General features: G+C 61.8%; 2 protein-coding genes across 2 annotated transcripts; one reads left to right on the plus strand and one right to left on the minus strand.

Annotated features, from left to right (window-relative positions):
* Positions 1 to 513: 513 nt before the first annotated feature.
* LSM12 (LSM12 homolog) lies at positions 514 to 9,214 on the minus strand. The gene is made up of 5 exons (XM_069877322.1): positions 9,050 to 9,214; positions 5,304 to 5,437; positions 1,534 to 1,643; positions 1,009 to 1,135; positions 514 to 780 (listed from the first exon to the last, which is right to left on the minus strand). Exons 1-5 carry the CDS (start codon positions 9,168 to 9,170, stop codon positions 688 to 690), a joined length of 585 nt encoding a protein of 194 aa, XP_069733423.1. The 5' UTR covers positions 9,171 to 9,214; the 3' UTR covers positions 514 to 687.
* Positions 9,215 to 9,623: 409 nt separating this feature from the next.
* Positions 9,624 to 13,715, plus strand: G6PC3 (glucose-6-phosphatase catalytic subunit 3). Its single transcript, XM_069877316.1, has 6 exons — positions 9,624 to 10,349; positions 10,610 to 10,716; positions 11,732 to 11,822; positions 12,137 to 12,255; positions 12,748 to 12,889; positions 12,984 to 13,715. Exons 1-6 carry the CDS (start codon positions 10,132 to 10,134, stop codon positions 13,333 to 13,335), a joined length of 1,029 nt encoding a protein of 342 aa, XP_069733417.1. The 5' UTR covers positions 9,624 to 10,131; the 3' UTR covers positions 13,336 to 13,715.
* Positions 13,716 to 13,975: the final 260 nt, after the last annotated feature.

The raw sequence follows: 13,975 nt of genomic DNA on the forward strand, positions 1-13,975 counted from the left end.
TTTTTGTTTGTTTGTTTGTTTTTTTCCTCCACGTTTTCCTCCTCCCGAGGCGGGGCTGGAACCGGGCCCCGGCCCGTGCTTTAAAAACAAAACGGGGGCGGAGGGGGCGCGGCCACAGGGGAAAAGGCAAAACTTCAAGAAGAGGCAGAAATGAGGGGAAAAAGGAAAAAAAAATAATAAAGAGGGAAACCCCATCCATGCCCGGGGGCTGGGGATTAGGGGCTTGCCGCGACCCCGGGTTTCCGTACAGACCCAGGACGTTGAAGAGAGAAAGAAAGAAGAGAAATTCAAGCCTTGCCCTGTGCAAACAAATTAAAACGTGGCTGCGCTGGTCACAAAGGTCCCAGCTCGGCCACCGCAGCCACCCCCGCACGGGGAATTGGAGGGGAAAGGGGCCGCTTTGCAGAATTAAAGAAGGGGGGGGGGTAGGGAAAAAGAGAGCAAAACCTGAAAGCGAGGGGTCTGCGCGGCGGGCGGGACGTGGCAGCAAAGAACGCGGTTAGTCAGGTAATCGTGAGTTTAAATTATTCTCTTTTCTCGTTGGTTTAAAGTCTAAGGTCTGGAATCGGGGGGAGGGGGGGCTCCCCGGTATCGAGCTCGAACGGGGGATAAAAGGTGCCCCCCAACACCCTCCACCGCGGCCGCCCCGGCGAGGGGAGGGCAGGGGGGCCCCGGCACGCGGCGGCCTCAGGACGAGAGGGACGTTTCCTTCTGTGTCGGCGGGGCTTGGGAACGCTGCAGCACCTTCTGGCTCTCCGCGTCGCGGAAGTGCTTCTCCACCTGCGGCGGGGGGGGGGGCGCGGGATCCACGGAGAGGGGCGTGAGTGGGAAAGAGAGACCCCCGAGGGGCAGGGGGAGCTTCCCCCCAGGGGTAGGGGAGCACTAGGATGAGACAATGGGAGCCTCTCGGGGTGGGAAAGAAAGGGGGAGCTCTGGGATGGGCAGGGGGAGCCCCCCAAGGAAGGATCAGGGGTGCCCCTGGGGGTGTGACCCCATCCCCGTACTCACTATTTTGCGTACGTGACTCAGCGCGCTCCCCTCTTTGCCTTTACAGTTTTCCACTTGGTAGGGAGGGGCGATAACGACTTCTTCCATCACAACTATGTTCTTCTCCTGCCATTTACAGTCTTTAATGCTGCAGGGGAGGGAACAGGGATCAGATGGGGGATGTGGAAGGGCTGGGGGACACAGGAGTGTGACCCTGAGCCCCGTGAGAGCCACCCCAGCACCTCCCCGCTGCCCACCGAGGAGGGGATGCGGGTGCAGGAGCCACCCAGAAACTCCTGGGTTCCCAAGGGAAGAGGGGTGCAAGACAGCATGGGTGGCCAAGGAGCCAGGCATGGAGCCATCCCCTGCCCCAAGGACCACGTGGCTCCAGCCACCGTGTACCAGGACACACTGGCAGCATCTCCTGGCAAATATAGGGGACCAGGCTACGCAAATCCCTCCCTAGACTGCGCAGGGGTACAAGCGGCTGCCAGGCAGCTCCAGGAGCAGAGACGGAGCGCGGGTGGCAGCGATAAGGGGACTTACGTCTTGTGTATAGTCTGGAAGAGCTGCTGCCCCTCCAGGGAGACACCAGCACTAATTGCATACGCCTGGCTCATCTTCTCTTCCTTCTCCGTCCGAGCTTTGTTGGCGAGCTGGAGGGAGACAGAGAGACAGGGGGCTCGGCTGAGGGGGGCTCAGAGCTCTGTGGCAACGTGGGTCCCCCCCCAGCACTCGCTGTCCAGCTCCCCGCTTAGATCTGGGTAATGACACACGTGCCATTCCCACCCTCCCACCACACCTTTCCCTGCGCATCCTGGGGCATCACACACATCTCAGGACAAAAACATAATTCCAGATGTGATCAGTACTGCCCACGTCGCATCCCTACGATGCCTGAGGAATGCAGGCGCCAGGAGGGAATCAGCTGCCAGAGCAGACCCACCAATCCCCTTCCCCTCCACCTTTTCCAAATTAATCACTGCATTTCAGATCCAAAACACCGTTTTCTGCTTGCTTTTTACTTGAAGGACACAGGTGGGGAAAATGAGCCTGGAATAACCATTACATGAGGTCTCATGGGGTGTAAATGCCTCCACCTGGACCACGCAGGAGTAGGAGCAACTTTCTCACACACTAATTATTCTATTCCAAAACCAATCCCCCTCATGCACAGGGATGCGGGATTATGCCATCGGGGCCACAGAGCAGAGAGGGGAAGCCCCAAAGCCCAGTGTCCCCTGCGTTAAATCCGGTGGCTGCAGGAGGAGAAGGAGCTGCAGCTGCCTGGAGACAGGAGACGGGCAGGCGGCGCTGGACGTGCTCCCGGCTGGAGCTGCCGCAGTGCAAGAGCCGCATGAGTGCTGCCACCCACACCGGGCCTCCTCTTCCTCCTCCTCCCAGGAACAACCTCCCCAGGCCACACCAACTTTCCCAGCTGTGTGAGGCCAAAGCCCCCACTTAATGAAATCTCGGGCTTTTCCTACCCAAGGGGGGCACTTTTGGAGCAAATAGTGCCACGAAGGGGAAGTTTTTCCCCCCTTGCAGCCTGCCAGTGAGCACAGGGAGCCCTAACAAGGGGATGGAATCCTTGGGATGGGGTCCTCTCCCAGCACGACCTGTCTCTGGGGCCTCCCACCCTGCTCCATGCAGGAACTGCCCTCTCCAAGACCACTGGTCCAGCTTCCAAACTGGTTTGCATCCAAGTCACATACATGGTCACCAGCTACACCAACTCCAGGACCGGGGCTGCTCCCCAGAGCCCGCGCTCCTTGTTCTCAGCCAGTTCCACTGCCCTTCCCAAAGCATCATCCCCAGGGCACAGCTGGGCACGGATCTCCTCTGCTGTGCCCTCAACAGGCTCCCCCAGCAGATCCCTGCTCCCCGCAGCCAGGCTTGTGGCATCCAGATCGAGATCCACTCTGGTTTTAGAACTCTCGCATCCAGGCCTCCAAGTTTTCCACCAGCTCCGAGCAGTGGCTGCATCAGGCCCCCTTCCCGTGCAACCCCACGAGACGCACAAGCGGAGGCAAACGGGTTCAGCTCTGGGACAAGCCCACCCACTCTCATGTTCCCTTGCAATGGGACGTGCTCTCCCTATTCCTCACTGCTTTCCCTGGACAAGAAATGAATTGGACACACCGAGCCTCCACCTTCCAGCCTCCCAGATCCAAGCATTCAGAACAGCCTCCCTGTTTCCAGCACGCTGCAGTGAGCGCCAGGGCAACCGGAGAGACTGGGAGACGCACCTTGCGCGGTGGCATGAATGAATGAGTCACTTCCCTATTCATGCCCGTATGAATGATAGAAAAAGCCAGTGTGAGCCAAAAGCATCTGGGAGGGGAAACCGAGGCCCCCACCGCCAGGATGGCCCCGTCCCGCTCGGGGGCAGAGCCGAGCACAGCAAATCCCAGGCAGCACGTCAAGGTGGCCACACACCTATTTCTGTCTGCGGAAAATGCGATTTCATTTGCTTCCCTACCCTCATAAACCCACAGCAATTATTTTGATCCCAGAAAGACAGAAGCATCTGAAGTCACATGAGGCGCTTTCCCCTCAGCAGGCCCGTCCTCCTCCCAGCTGCACTCCCAGAGGCTTCACTTGATGGAATTCATAGAATCATAGAATCACCAGGTTGGAAGAGACCCACCAGATCATCGAGTCCAACCATTCCCATCAATCACTAACCCATGTCCCTCAGCACCTCGTCCACCCGTCCCTTAAACCCCTCCAGGGAAGGTGACTCAACCCCCTCCCTGGGCAGCCTCTGCCAGGGACCAATGACCCTTTCCGTGAAAAATTTTTTCTTTATGTCCAGCCTGAACCTCCCCATGTGGAGCTTGAGGCCATTCCCTCTCGTCCTGTCCCCTGTCCCTTGGGAGAAGAGCCCAGCTCCCTCCTCTCCACAACTTCCTTTTAGAAAGCAATGAGGTCAGTTGGTGCACAGTTGGATCCTCACGGCAGTTGTGTTTTCTGAGACCTCCACTAACGTGCTAAGCCCCCGGGAAGGAACCCACAAGGGCTACGGGTGCACAGCTGGTGCTACCCTTGCGACACCAAACCGCCTGCCAGCACAGGAGGGTTTCACGTGGGACAAGGAGGTGACAACGGAAAAGCCCCACGCCCAGACCTCTCCCAGCCGATTCCCACAGTGCTGAGGGCTCAAGTTCACCTTCCCTTCTTCTGACACCATCCCTGCAAGTCAGAACTGCTCCCCTTCCAGAAAGGTGTATGAAAAGCAGCTCCTCAAAATCCCTCTAACTACCCCTGCTTCATGGCTCCTACCCACTCCCCTGCCCACCAGGTTCACCAAAACCTGCTTCTGGAGACGAGCAACGCCCACGTGGAGAAGGGGCCACAAGCAGAGGGGGGCTCACCAAAGCCAAATCTTGTCTTGCACCACCCACCGGAGCACAAAACACACTCTAGTGCGTTTGTAATCCAGGATCTTGGAGGACAGAGCACCAGGAGGAGCGACGTGAGCTCAGGGAAGCAGAGAACCAGCACCAGCCATGCCCATCTTATCCAGAAAGTTTTCATTTGAGTTGCGGTCAGGGAAAGAACATGTTCACGTTTAGGAAAGGCCTCATCCTCCCTTCCTTCTGGCCAGCAAAGCACCACATCCCTCCAGCAAAGGTGCTGGTGCTGCTGCTGCAGAGCCAGCAGGATCGAGAGCACTGGGCTCTTCCTGAGGGAGAAGGTGCTGTGCAGCCCCAATGTTACTGAAACCACTCCAGAGGTCCTGATGCCAGCACCCTCGGTCTGTGTTTCAGCCAGCAACTCGCACCTGCTTGCCAGCACAGAAATCCACGTTTCCTTCTGCTGCAGGAGGCTGGCCCGCAGCAGAGCAGCCTCTGAGAAAAGCACAGAGCAGAGCTGTTCGCTGAGCTCCTAGTGTCACCCAGGCACTAAATCCACTCAGCAGGACTGTGCTGGGAGCTCACACCACAACCACAGCCCAAACGGTGCGTGGGTGACCCAGGGTGGCAGCAGGATCCAATTCCAGAATCCTGTTCAGACTCAGGATGGGCTCCTGGCTGAAAAGAAGCTAGGAGTTCCCTCTCCCAGGATCTCGGCTCCCTCCTGAGCCATCCAGAAGCAGCGGCCTCACGACAGACACTCCTGCAGCCAGCAATGGAGATTCAACACCCCAAAAACACCATTGTGTGAAGCCCTAACAGCACCAGGGTGGGCTGCGACTGAAGCAGGCAATTCAGAGTTTAGAAACTGCCCCATCTCAGACAGGGATTTCCAAAACAAATCCCTCCTCCCTCCCAAGAGCGAGTGCCTCCGAGCCCACTGGGCCAGGTCCTTACCTTGCTAACGTTGAGTGAGGCTAAAGGAGGAGGCGTTTCCGTGCGGTCATTGATTATTTCCACTTCTGAAACATACTGTAAGTTTACAAGCAGGATATCTGCGTGATTGGGCTTTCCGCTGGAAGATGGGCATTCTGGAGAGGAGAAACGTTAAGGAAAACAAATCCTGCGGGAGACTCTTACAGGATGCACGCACCTGTCCCAGAACAAACCAGAAGATTTGGTTTTCAGGGAGCTTCTCCACTGCCCCATCCTTATTTGCTGCCCATGAGACCCCAGCCATGCTACTCGTCTCGCATGAGGCTCAGCTGATGCCGATTCGGTTTTCCCAACTACAGTACCAGTTTTCCAGACACCTGCAGCCCAGGACGCTGCGTGGTCTTCTCCAGAAATGCCACTGAGTCCCAATTTGCTGAAGGTGCAGAGGTGCTGCTGACAGTGCCCCCACCACGGCACACGGGGAGCGAACCCCAACCACCACTGTGCCTCCAGTTTGCACCTCTTGCACCCCAACCATTCCCTCTCTGGTGGGCAGTGGCCAAGCCAGAGCCTCCCAGAAGCATCCTCAGTGCAGAGGGAAGAGGCGGCTCCCTGGAATGGCCTCCTGGCCCTCACACACCTCCCAGGTGGCACTTGGACACAGCCAGGTTTGGCAGTGTGACCGGGAAGCATAAATGCACCACCCCTAGTAAAAGCCCTTCCAGAGCTACACCGATTCCTGCGCAACCTATTCCACAAGAGGCTGTGCTCTTCACTTGGCTCCTTCAGGGCTGGAAAGAGCTGAGGGCATGGCACGGAGAACCTCTTCCACATTAATGCCATCTCCTCCTTGGAAGAGATGCTCACGAAGGCCACTTTTCCTCCCCTCTCGCCCCGAGCCCAGCTGTGCAGAGAGGCCTTCCCAGCAAACACCTTTCAGCACAGGCAAGAAAACGAGGGATGTCTCTTCCTCTGTGGAAACACCCCAGCTCTGGGAGGAAGAGCCGGACTAGGGCAGCCACAGAGGGAGAGCTCAGCCCCCTCCAGTGCAGACCAGCAGCGCGCACGACACCAACCTGTTGGACACCAGTTAAGTTTCCCACAGCCTCCACTCGGGGCTGGGGAGCTTCTCCCAGCAGAGCTGCCCCAGCTCAGCCAGGGCTGCTCCCACCCCACTGCCCGCAGCTCCAGACTCCAGAGCCAAACCCCTTTCCCAGCTCCCCCAGCACCCACCTATTCACTCCGGAATCCAACTGGGGCCCCAAGCATTTACTTTTCCATCCCCTTCTGACACTGATCCCAGGGTTAAGCCCCCTCCCCAGCTCTCTGCTTTCCCCTTGCTGGCGGGTGAGAGCCAAGCGCACACGGATACATGGATAATATCATCCTCACCCTCCAGCCCAGGGCAGCCCCAGGCCTCGGCTGCCACAGGGGCTTCTCCCAGCACAGCCACCCCACAGGACTCCCCAGATCTCTTGTACTGCTCCCCCCCAAGTCCCCCCCCTCGTCAGGGGGCTTTGCCTCACCTTCACAGCTTCCCCTTCAATCCCCACAGGCCCACTGAGCCCCCCCACCCCTCCAAACCCCTCTCATCAACACTTCCTATGGGATCCCCCCCCTCCTAGGCCTCCCCTATCCTTCTTGACCTCCCCAGGGTCCTCACCATGCTGCTACACCCCCAAAGAGGCACCTCAGCCCTCCCAGGGCTCCTCCTGCCCCTGAAAGTCCCCCCCCTCCACCCCAAGGAGAGCTCCCCCGTCCCCAGGACCCTGTGGGGTGTCCCTGTGTCCCCCTAGGCCCCACTGTGCCTCCCCACAGCCTGGTAGGAGACATATGGGAGCACCCCCCAACCCCTCCCGGATGGCACCAATCCCCAGCGATCCCAACCCAGGGCTCCCCAACTTCTCTGCCATGGGGCTGGTCGCTCCCCCCAAACCTCCCTGGAGGGCAGGTCCCACTATAGGGTAACCACTGCCCCCCCAAACCCCATTACATCCCCCCCCCAGGTAACCCCACTACAGGACTCCCCACTCCCCCAAACCTCCCTATAACCCCCCCTCAGATCTCACTCCTGGGCTCCTCAGTACCCCAAAACCCCCTTATAGAGCACCACATTCCCCCCAGAAACCCCACTCAGTGCTCCTCACCCCACAAAACCCCTTCACAGGGCACCCCCACTCCCCCGATAACCCAAGCACAGGGCTTCTCACCCCCCAACCTCCCTACAGAGCCCCCTGCCCTGCAATAACCCCAGTTCAGGGTGCTCCAATGAGAGCCCCCACACCCCTTCTCACAGCCCCCCCCATCAGATCCCCACTCCCCTCACAGCCCCTCATCTGAGCCCCCCAAGACTTCCCATCTCCTCACCGCCCTCCCGCCCTCGAATCCCCTCCCCTTACAGACTCCCCCCTCCTCACAGCCCCTCGCTTGAGCCCCCCCACATCCCCCTCTCCTCAGAGCCTCCCCTGCCCTCAAACTCCCTCCCCTTAGACTCCCCCCTCCTCACAGCACCTCATCTGAGCCCCCCTAGACCTCCCCCCTCCTCACAGCCTCCCCACCCTCAAACCCTCTCCCCTTACAGCCTCCCCCCTCCTCATCTGAGCCCCCCTAGACCTCCCCCCTCCTCACAGCCTCCCCACCCTCAAACCCCTCCCATCAGACTCCCTCCCCACAACTCCTCATCTGAGCCCCCACATGCCCCCCCACATCCCCTTCTCCTCACAGGCTCCCCTACCCTCGAACCCCCCCCCTTCCAGACTCCCTCATCCTCACAGTCCTTCATCTGAGCCCCCCATCCCCCTCTCCTCACAGCCCCCTCAGATCCCACCTTCCCTGACAAACCCTCACCTCTAATCCCCCATTCCCCCTCTCCTCAGAGTCCCTCATCTCAACCCCCCCCCTACAGCCCCCCCTCTCCTCAGAGCCTCCCCCACCCTTGAACCCTCTCTCCTTACAGACTCCCCCATACTCACAGTCCTTCATCTGAGCCCCCCAGACCTCCCCTCTCCTCACAGACTCCCCACCCTCGAACCGCCCCCCCAACAGCCTCCCCCCTCTTCACAACCCCTCATCTCTGACACCCCCCCAGGTCCCCCCTCTCCTCATATCCCCACCCTCAAACCCCCTCACTTTACAGCCTCCCCCTATTCTCCCTCTCCTCAGAGCCCCTCATCTCAGCCCACCCCCCACAGCCCCCCTTCTCCTCACAGCCTCCCCCACCCTTGACCCCTCTCCCCTTACAGACACCCCCCTCCTCACAGTCCTTCATCTGAGCCCCCCCTCTCCTCAGAGCCTCCCCACCCTCAAACCTCCTCCCCTTACAGCCCCTCATCTGAGCCCCCCAGGCCCCCCCTCTCCTCACATCCTCACAGCCCCTCCAGATCCCCCCTTCCCTAACAGCCCCTCATCTCTGGCACCCCCACCCTCAAACCCCCTCACTTTACAGCCCCCCCCCATTCCCCCTCTCCTCAGAGCCTCCCCACTCTCGAACCCCCTCCCCTTACAGACTCCCTCCTCCCCTTACAGCCCCTCATCTGAGCCCCTCAGCACCCCCCTCTCCTCACAGCCCCTCCAGATCCCACCTTCCCTAACAGTCCCTTATCTCTGACACCCGCACCCTCAAACCCCCTCACTTTACAGCGCCCCCCATTCCCCCTCTCCTCAGAGCCCCTCATCTCAGCCCCCAGCCCCCCCTCCCCTCAGAGCCGCCCCCCCCCCTCCAAAACCGCCCTCAAACCCCCTCCCCCCAGCGCAGGGCGGGCGGATACTGAGCGCCAGCATCTTGCTGGGATAGTCGAAGGCGACGACCTCGCCCTGCAGGCGCTGCTCCTGGCAGGTGCGGCAGGAGACCTGGCTGCCCACGCTGAAGTACTCGCCCGGCGCCGCCATCTTCTCGGCGCAGCGGCTGGCGGGGGCGGGGCCGGGCGTGAGGGGCGGGGCCTGAGCGTGAGGGGCGGGGCCTGAGCGTGAGGGGCGGGGCCTGAGCGTGAGGGGCGGAGCCTGAGCGTGAGGGGCGGGGCCTGAGCGTGAGGGGCGGGGCCTGAGCGTGAGGGGCGGGGCCTGAGCGTGAGGGGCGGGGGCCTGAGCGGTGAGGGGGCACGACGTGGTGGGCGTGGTCAGAGTGTGGGCGTGGCCTAAAGGAGGGGGCGTGGTCTATTGACAAGGGGCGTGACCAAAGGCTGCGGGGGCGCGTTAAGATATAGTGTGGGGGCGTGGCCTGTGTGGGTGGGCGTGGTCAGGGAGGGGCGTGGCCTGCGCGCGCGGGGACCGTTGGGGTTGTGGGGGGGGGTGGAAACGCGTTCGCGCCTCTTGCCTCGTTTGTCCCTCGCGCCGCCCCGTCCCGGCCCGCGGGCGCTCAGGCGGGAGGGCCCGGGGAGGCCCGGGGAGATTGGGGAGCCGGTCCTGGGGCAACCCCGAGAGCCTCCGGGGTCCCGAACCCAGCCTGGGAGAGACTAGGGGCTTCGGTGCCGCGCTAGGGAGAGCCCAGCCCTAGGAGAACCCCGAGAGGCCCCCGGGAGCCCGAAGAAGGCCCCGTGCCGGCCCCACAGAGGCCTCAGACCGGGAAGAACCCCGAGAGGCCCCGGTTCTGCTCTGTGTGGACACCAGGGCGGCCTCAGGGCTCCGTGGGGCAGTCCTGCTCTTACCCGCCCCCTTCCCGTGCCCAGGACCCCCCGGTTGAGGCACCACCAGCTCCCCAAAGTTTTGAGGCCTTCGAGTGGGAGACTCGCCGCGAGCCTCGTGCCCGCGTGGCGCTGCGCACGAGGTGTCCCCGGGGTGACGGCGAGCGCGGGGGCTCCTCAGCCCGGTCTGTGCAGCCCCCAGCTCCGCCGCCGCCTCTGTCCCGTTAGCGATGGACGCTCTGCACGCCACCAGCGCCCGCTTGGCCGCCGCGCTGCAGTCCGGGCCGCCCTGGCTGGAGAAGTTCTGGGTCACGGTGACCTCCGTGGCCGATCCGAAAAGCATCTTCACCGTCTTCTTCCCCCTCGCCTACTTCCTCGACCGCGGCGTGGGGGTGTCGGTGCTGTGGACCGGGCTGCTGGCCGAGTGGCTCAACGTGGTGCTCAAATGGTGAGGGGGAGCTGGGTGTCGCCTGAGCAATGGTGCGTTCACGATAGAAACGCGACCGTGGGCTCTGCCAGGAGAGCAGAAACGTGTGCCGCTCCTTGCTTGTGCTACACTGAGAGCGTGTGGAGTTCCCACAGGTCACCTGAGCTGATATTCACAGCCCAGGAGCCGCTTGCTTCAGCCCTTGGATGCGCACGGGTGGGTGGAGAGGGCGCCGGGCTGCATTTGGCCATTCACTGCCCTGTGGTTTCTCTCCCCTCCAGGTTCTTGTTCGGGGAGCGCCTGTTCTGGTGGGTCCATGAGTCTGGGCTCGCCAGCACGGAGCCACTTGCGCTGCGCCAGTTCCCTGTCTCCTGCGAAACGGGACCAGGTGACCAGCTTTTCCTTGCGTCTCCATAGGCCCTGGGATCCACGGGCAAGGGCTGCAGGAGCCGGGAGGCCCCATCCAACCATCGCCCACAGACACCGCCTTGCGCTGTCCTCACTGAGCTGGGCAGGAGTGTTTAATCTATTAAGAGGGCAGGGAGGCTCCGCAGAGGGATAGAGACAGGCTGGATCCGTGGGCTGAGGCAAATGGGATGGGGTTCCACGGGGCTAAGCACAGAGTCCTGCACTTGGGCCACAACAAGCCCACAAAACACTCCAGATTTGAGCAAGAGTGGCTGGAAAGCTGCCTGGTGGAAAAGGACCTGGGGGTGCAGGTCAGCAGCGGCTGAACGTGAACTGGGAGTGGTGCAGGTAGCCAGGAAGGCCACCAGCATCCTAGCTTGGATCAGCCATGGGGTGGCCACCAGAAGCAGGGAGGGATGATGCCCCTGGATCCAGTGCTGGTGAGGCTGCACCTTGAATCCTAGGAGTAACCTTCAAAGGACATAGAAGGACCAGAGCACGTCCAGAGAAGGGAATGGAGCTGGGAAAGAGTCTGGAGCCCAGGGGTTCTGGGAGCAGCTGAGGGACGTGGGGCTGTTTAGTCTGGAGGAGGCTGAGGGGAGACCTCATCGCTCTCTGCAAGTCCCAGAAAGGAGGATGGAGCCAGGCAGGGGCTGGGCTCTGCTCCCGAGGAGCAAGTGATAGGACAAGAGGAAATGCAACGGCCTGAAGTTGTGCTGGGGGCAGTTTAGATTGGATATTAGGAAAAATTCCTTTACAGAAAGGGCTGTCAAGCACAGCCAGAGGCTGTCCAGTGCAGCGGTGGAATCCCCACCCTGGAGGGCTTTAAAAGCTGTGTGGATGTGGTCTTCTCTAACCTAAAGAATCCTATCCTCGGGCTGAGGCCGCGCCTGTCAGCCAGGAGGGCACCAGGGCTGGGAGCAAGCGGCATCCCCATCTCTCTGGGACAGGTGCCCCCTGCCCCAAGTCCAGTGTGCTGTGCTTCTCCTTCGCAGGGAGCCCCTCTGGCCACTGCATGATCACAGGAGCAGCCCTCTGGCCACTTGTCACCACCCTGACGGCGCTGGCATCTATGCAGGGCAGGAGGTGAGACCCGGGATGGGGAAGCTGGCGCTCGGGAGCCTCCACAGCCTCCTTCGGAAGAGGGAGATGTGGCGTGGGACCCTGCAGCAGCCACAGCGGGGTGGGAAACGCCTTCCCTAGCCAGTCGGATGGCTCCAGGGGAGCACGGCTCTGCCGAGGCAGCCCCAGAGGCCCCCACAGCCCCTGCCCCACCGAGCGGCTTTTCTTTGCATTCTTCACCTGTGCTTTGCCCATTCCTCTTGCCAAGCGGGGCCAAACCTGCCCTGCCTGGCACAGCACACGCGGAAATGCTGAGCCGGACCCTCCTTGCCTTCCAGCTTGGTGGTGAAGCTGCTCCCCTTCACGGCCTACGTGCTACTCCTGCTCGCCGTGGGGCTCTCGCGCATCTTTGTCCTTGCCCACTTCCCCCATCAGGTGGTCGGGGGCATCCTGGCTGGTGAGTGGGGCTGGGGGCCATGTTCCATCCCCCTGCCCAGGGTGTTTTCATAGAATCACCAGGTTGGAAAAGGCCCACTGGATCATCAAGTCCAACCATTCCCATCAATCACTAAACCATGTCCCTCAGCACCTCGTCCACCCAGCCCTTAAACCCCTCCAGGGAAGGGGACTCAACCCCCTCCCTGGGCAGCCTCTGCCAGGGACCAATCACCCTTGCCTAATGGGTTCAGCCTGAACCTCCCCTGGTGGAGCTTGAGGCCATTCCCTCTCGTCCTGTCCCCTGTCCCTTGGGAGAAGAGCCCAGCTCCCTCCTCTCCACAACCTCCTTTCAGGGAGTTGCAGAGAGCAATGAGGTCTTCCCTCAGCCTCCTCTTCTCCAGGCTAAACACCCCCAGCTCTCTCAGACGCTCCTCATTTTGGGTGCCCTCCCCTCCATTTGGGGTCCCTGTTCAGCCCGGAACCCCAACCCACCTTTCCTCTCTCTCTCTAGGAGCCGTTCTGGGCTGGAGGCTTCAGGCTCGCACCCCCGTTGCCGGCACCCCGGGCTTCTTCGTGGCCACGGCGCTGGCCCTGCTGCTCGGCACCCTGGCCCTGCACAGGCTGGTGATCGCCGCCGGCATCGACATTGACTGGTGAGAGCTCAGTGCTGGGGTCTGGCCTGAGGGATGCGTCCCCCCGTTTCAGGGAGGAGCAGCCCCCGAGCTCCCCTCATTCCCCGCTCACCAGGTCTATCCGTCTGGCCACCAAATGGTGCGCCAACCCCGCCTGGCTGCGCCTCGACACCCGGCCCTTCGCCTCCGTGTGCCGCGACGCTGGCAGCGCCCTGGGCTTGGGGCTGGCCGCGGGCCTCCCGCTGCGCCGGGGGCAGCGCCTGGACCCCCGGCAGCGCCTGGCCGGTGCCGCGCTGGCCCTGGGAGCCGTGCAGGGCCTGCACCGGCTGCCGCAGCCGGCGAACGTCACCCTGTGGTACGTCACCACTTGCCTCAAGTACGCCGCTGGGCCCTGGCTGGTGGCATCGCTCCTGCCCCGGCTCGTCCTCCTCCTTGTCCGCCCGCAGGGCTCTTTGCACAGCGAGTAGGAGGCTCCACTGTTGAGGTTTGGGGGTGCCCTGGGCCCCCCCCTCCTGGCTGTGCCCATCGCAGGTGGCTTCAGGCCGCGAGGACCCAGGCAGGAGGGCCCCTTGGCCAGTTCTTTAGACTCAGGGCAGCAGGATCGACACCCCCCGCGGTGTTGGGAAGGGGGTGTCAGACCAGGGGTGACCCAGCAGGTCTGGGGACACAGCGGGGGGACACCCCCAGCCCCCGTCAGCCCGCTTTCCGTTGTACCAGTTCTCCCAGTTCAGTTTGCTCCTGTAGGGCAGGGAGGGGATGGAGGGATGGACCCCCCGCTCCTTGCCAGGATCCCCCTCCTGTGGGGGGGAACCCCCTGTTTCTCGCCAAATAAAAGCACTGTTACCAACCTGCTGGCTGCGAGTCCTTGGGAGAAGGGGGTGCGGGCAGAGCTGGGGACCCCCAGGCAGGGCAGGGGGTGACAGGGTGGATGGAGGCCCAGCTCCACAGCCCAGCGTCGTGCTGGATGGATGGCAAGACTCAACCCTGTTGCTATCAGTGGGGAAACTGAGGCACACAGGGCAATAAAATCATAGAATCATCAGGCTGGAAAAGGCCCACTGGATCGAGTCCAGCCATTCCCATCAAACACTAAACCATGTCCCTCAG

The sequence above is a fragment of the Phaenicophaeus curvirostris genome, chromosome 26 (assembly GCF_032191515.1).
Source record: "Phaenicophaeus curvirostris isolate KB17595 chromosome 26, BPBGC_Pcur_1.0, whole genome shotgun sequence".
Taxonomy (NCBI): Eukaryota; Metazoa; Chordata; class Aves; order Cuculiformes; family Cuculidae; genus Phaenicophaeus; species Phaenicophaeus curvirostris.

What these genes read in the sequence shown, in the direction of transcription:
- G6PC3 (XM_069877316.1), top strand. Translation starts at nt 10,132, where the DNA reads ATGGACGCTCTGCACGCCACCAGCGCCCGCTTGGCCGCCGCGCTGCAG. An exon ending in CTCCTGCGAAACGGGACCAG is followed by an intron (nt 10,717 to 11,731) that starts GTGACCAGCTTT and finishes TCTCCTTCGCAG; the next exon opens with GGAGCCCCTCTGGCCACTGC. An exon ending in GGTCGGGGGCATCCTGGCTG is followed by an intron (nt 12,256 to 12,747) that starts GTGAGTGGGGCT and finishes CTCTCTCTCTAG; the next exon opens with GAGCCGTTCTGGGCTGGAGG.
- LSM12 (XM_069877322.1), bottom strand. Translation starts at nt 9,170, where the DNA reads ATGGCGGCGCCGGGCGAGTACTTCAGCGTGGGCAGCCAGGTCTCCTGC. An exon ending in CAGCAAGATGCTGGCGCTCA is followed by an intron (nt 5,438 to 9,049) that starts GTATCCGCCCGC and finishes TCTCCTCTCCAG; the next exon opens with AATGCCCATCTTCCAGCGGA. An exon ending in TTCCAGACTATACACAAGAC is followed by an intron (nt 1,136 to 1,533) that starts GTAAGTCCCCTT and finishes CCTCCCCTGCAG; the next exon opens with CATTAAAGACTGTAAATGGC.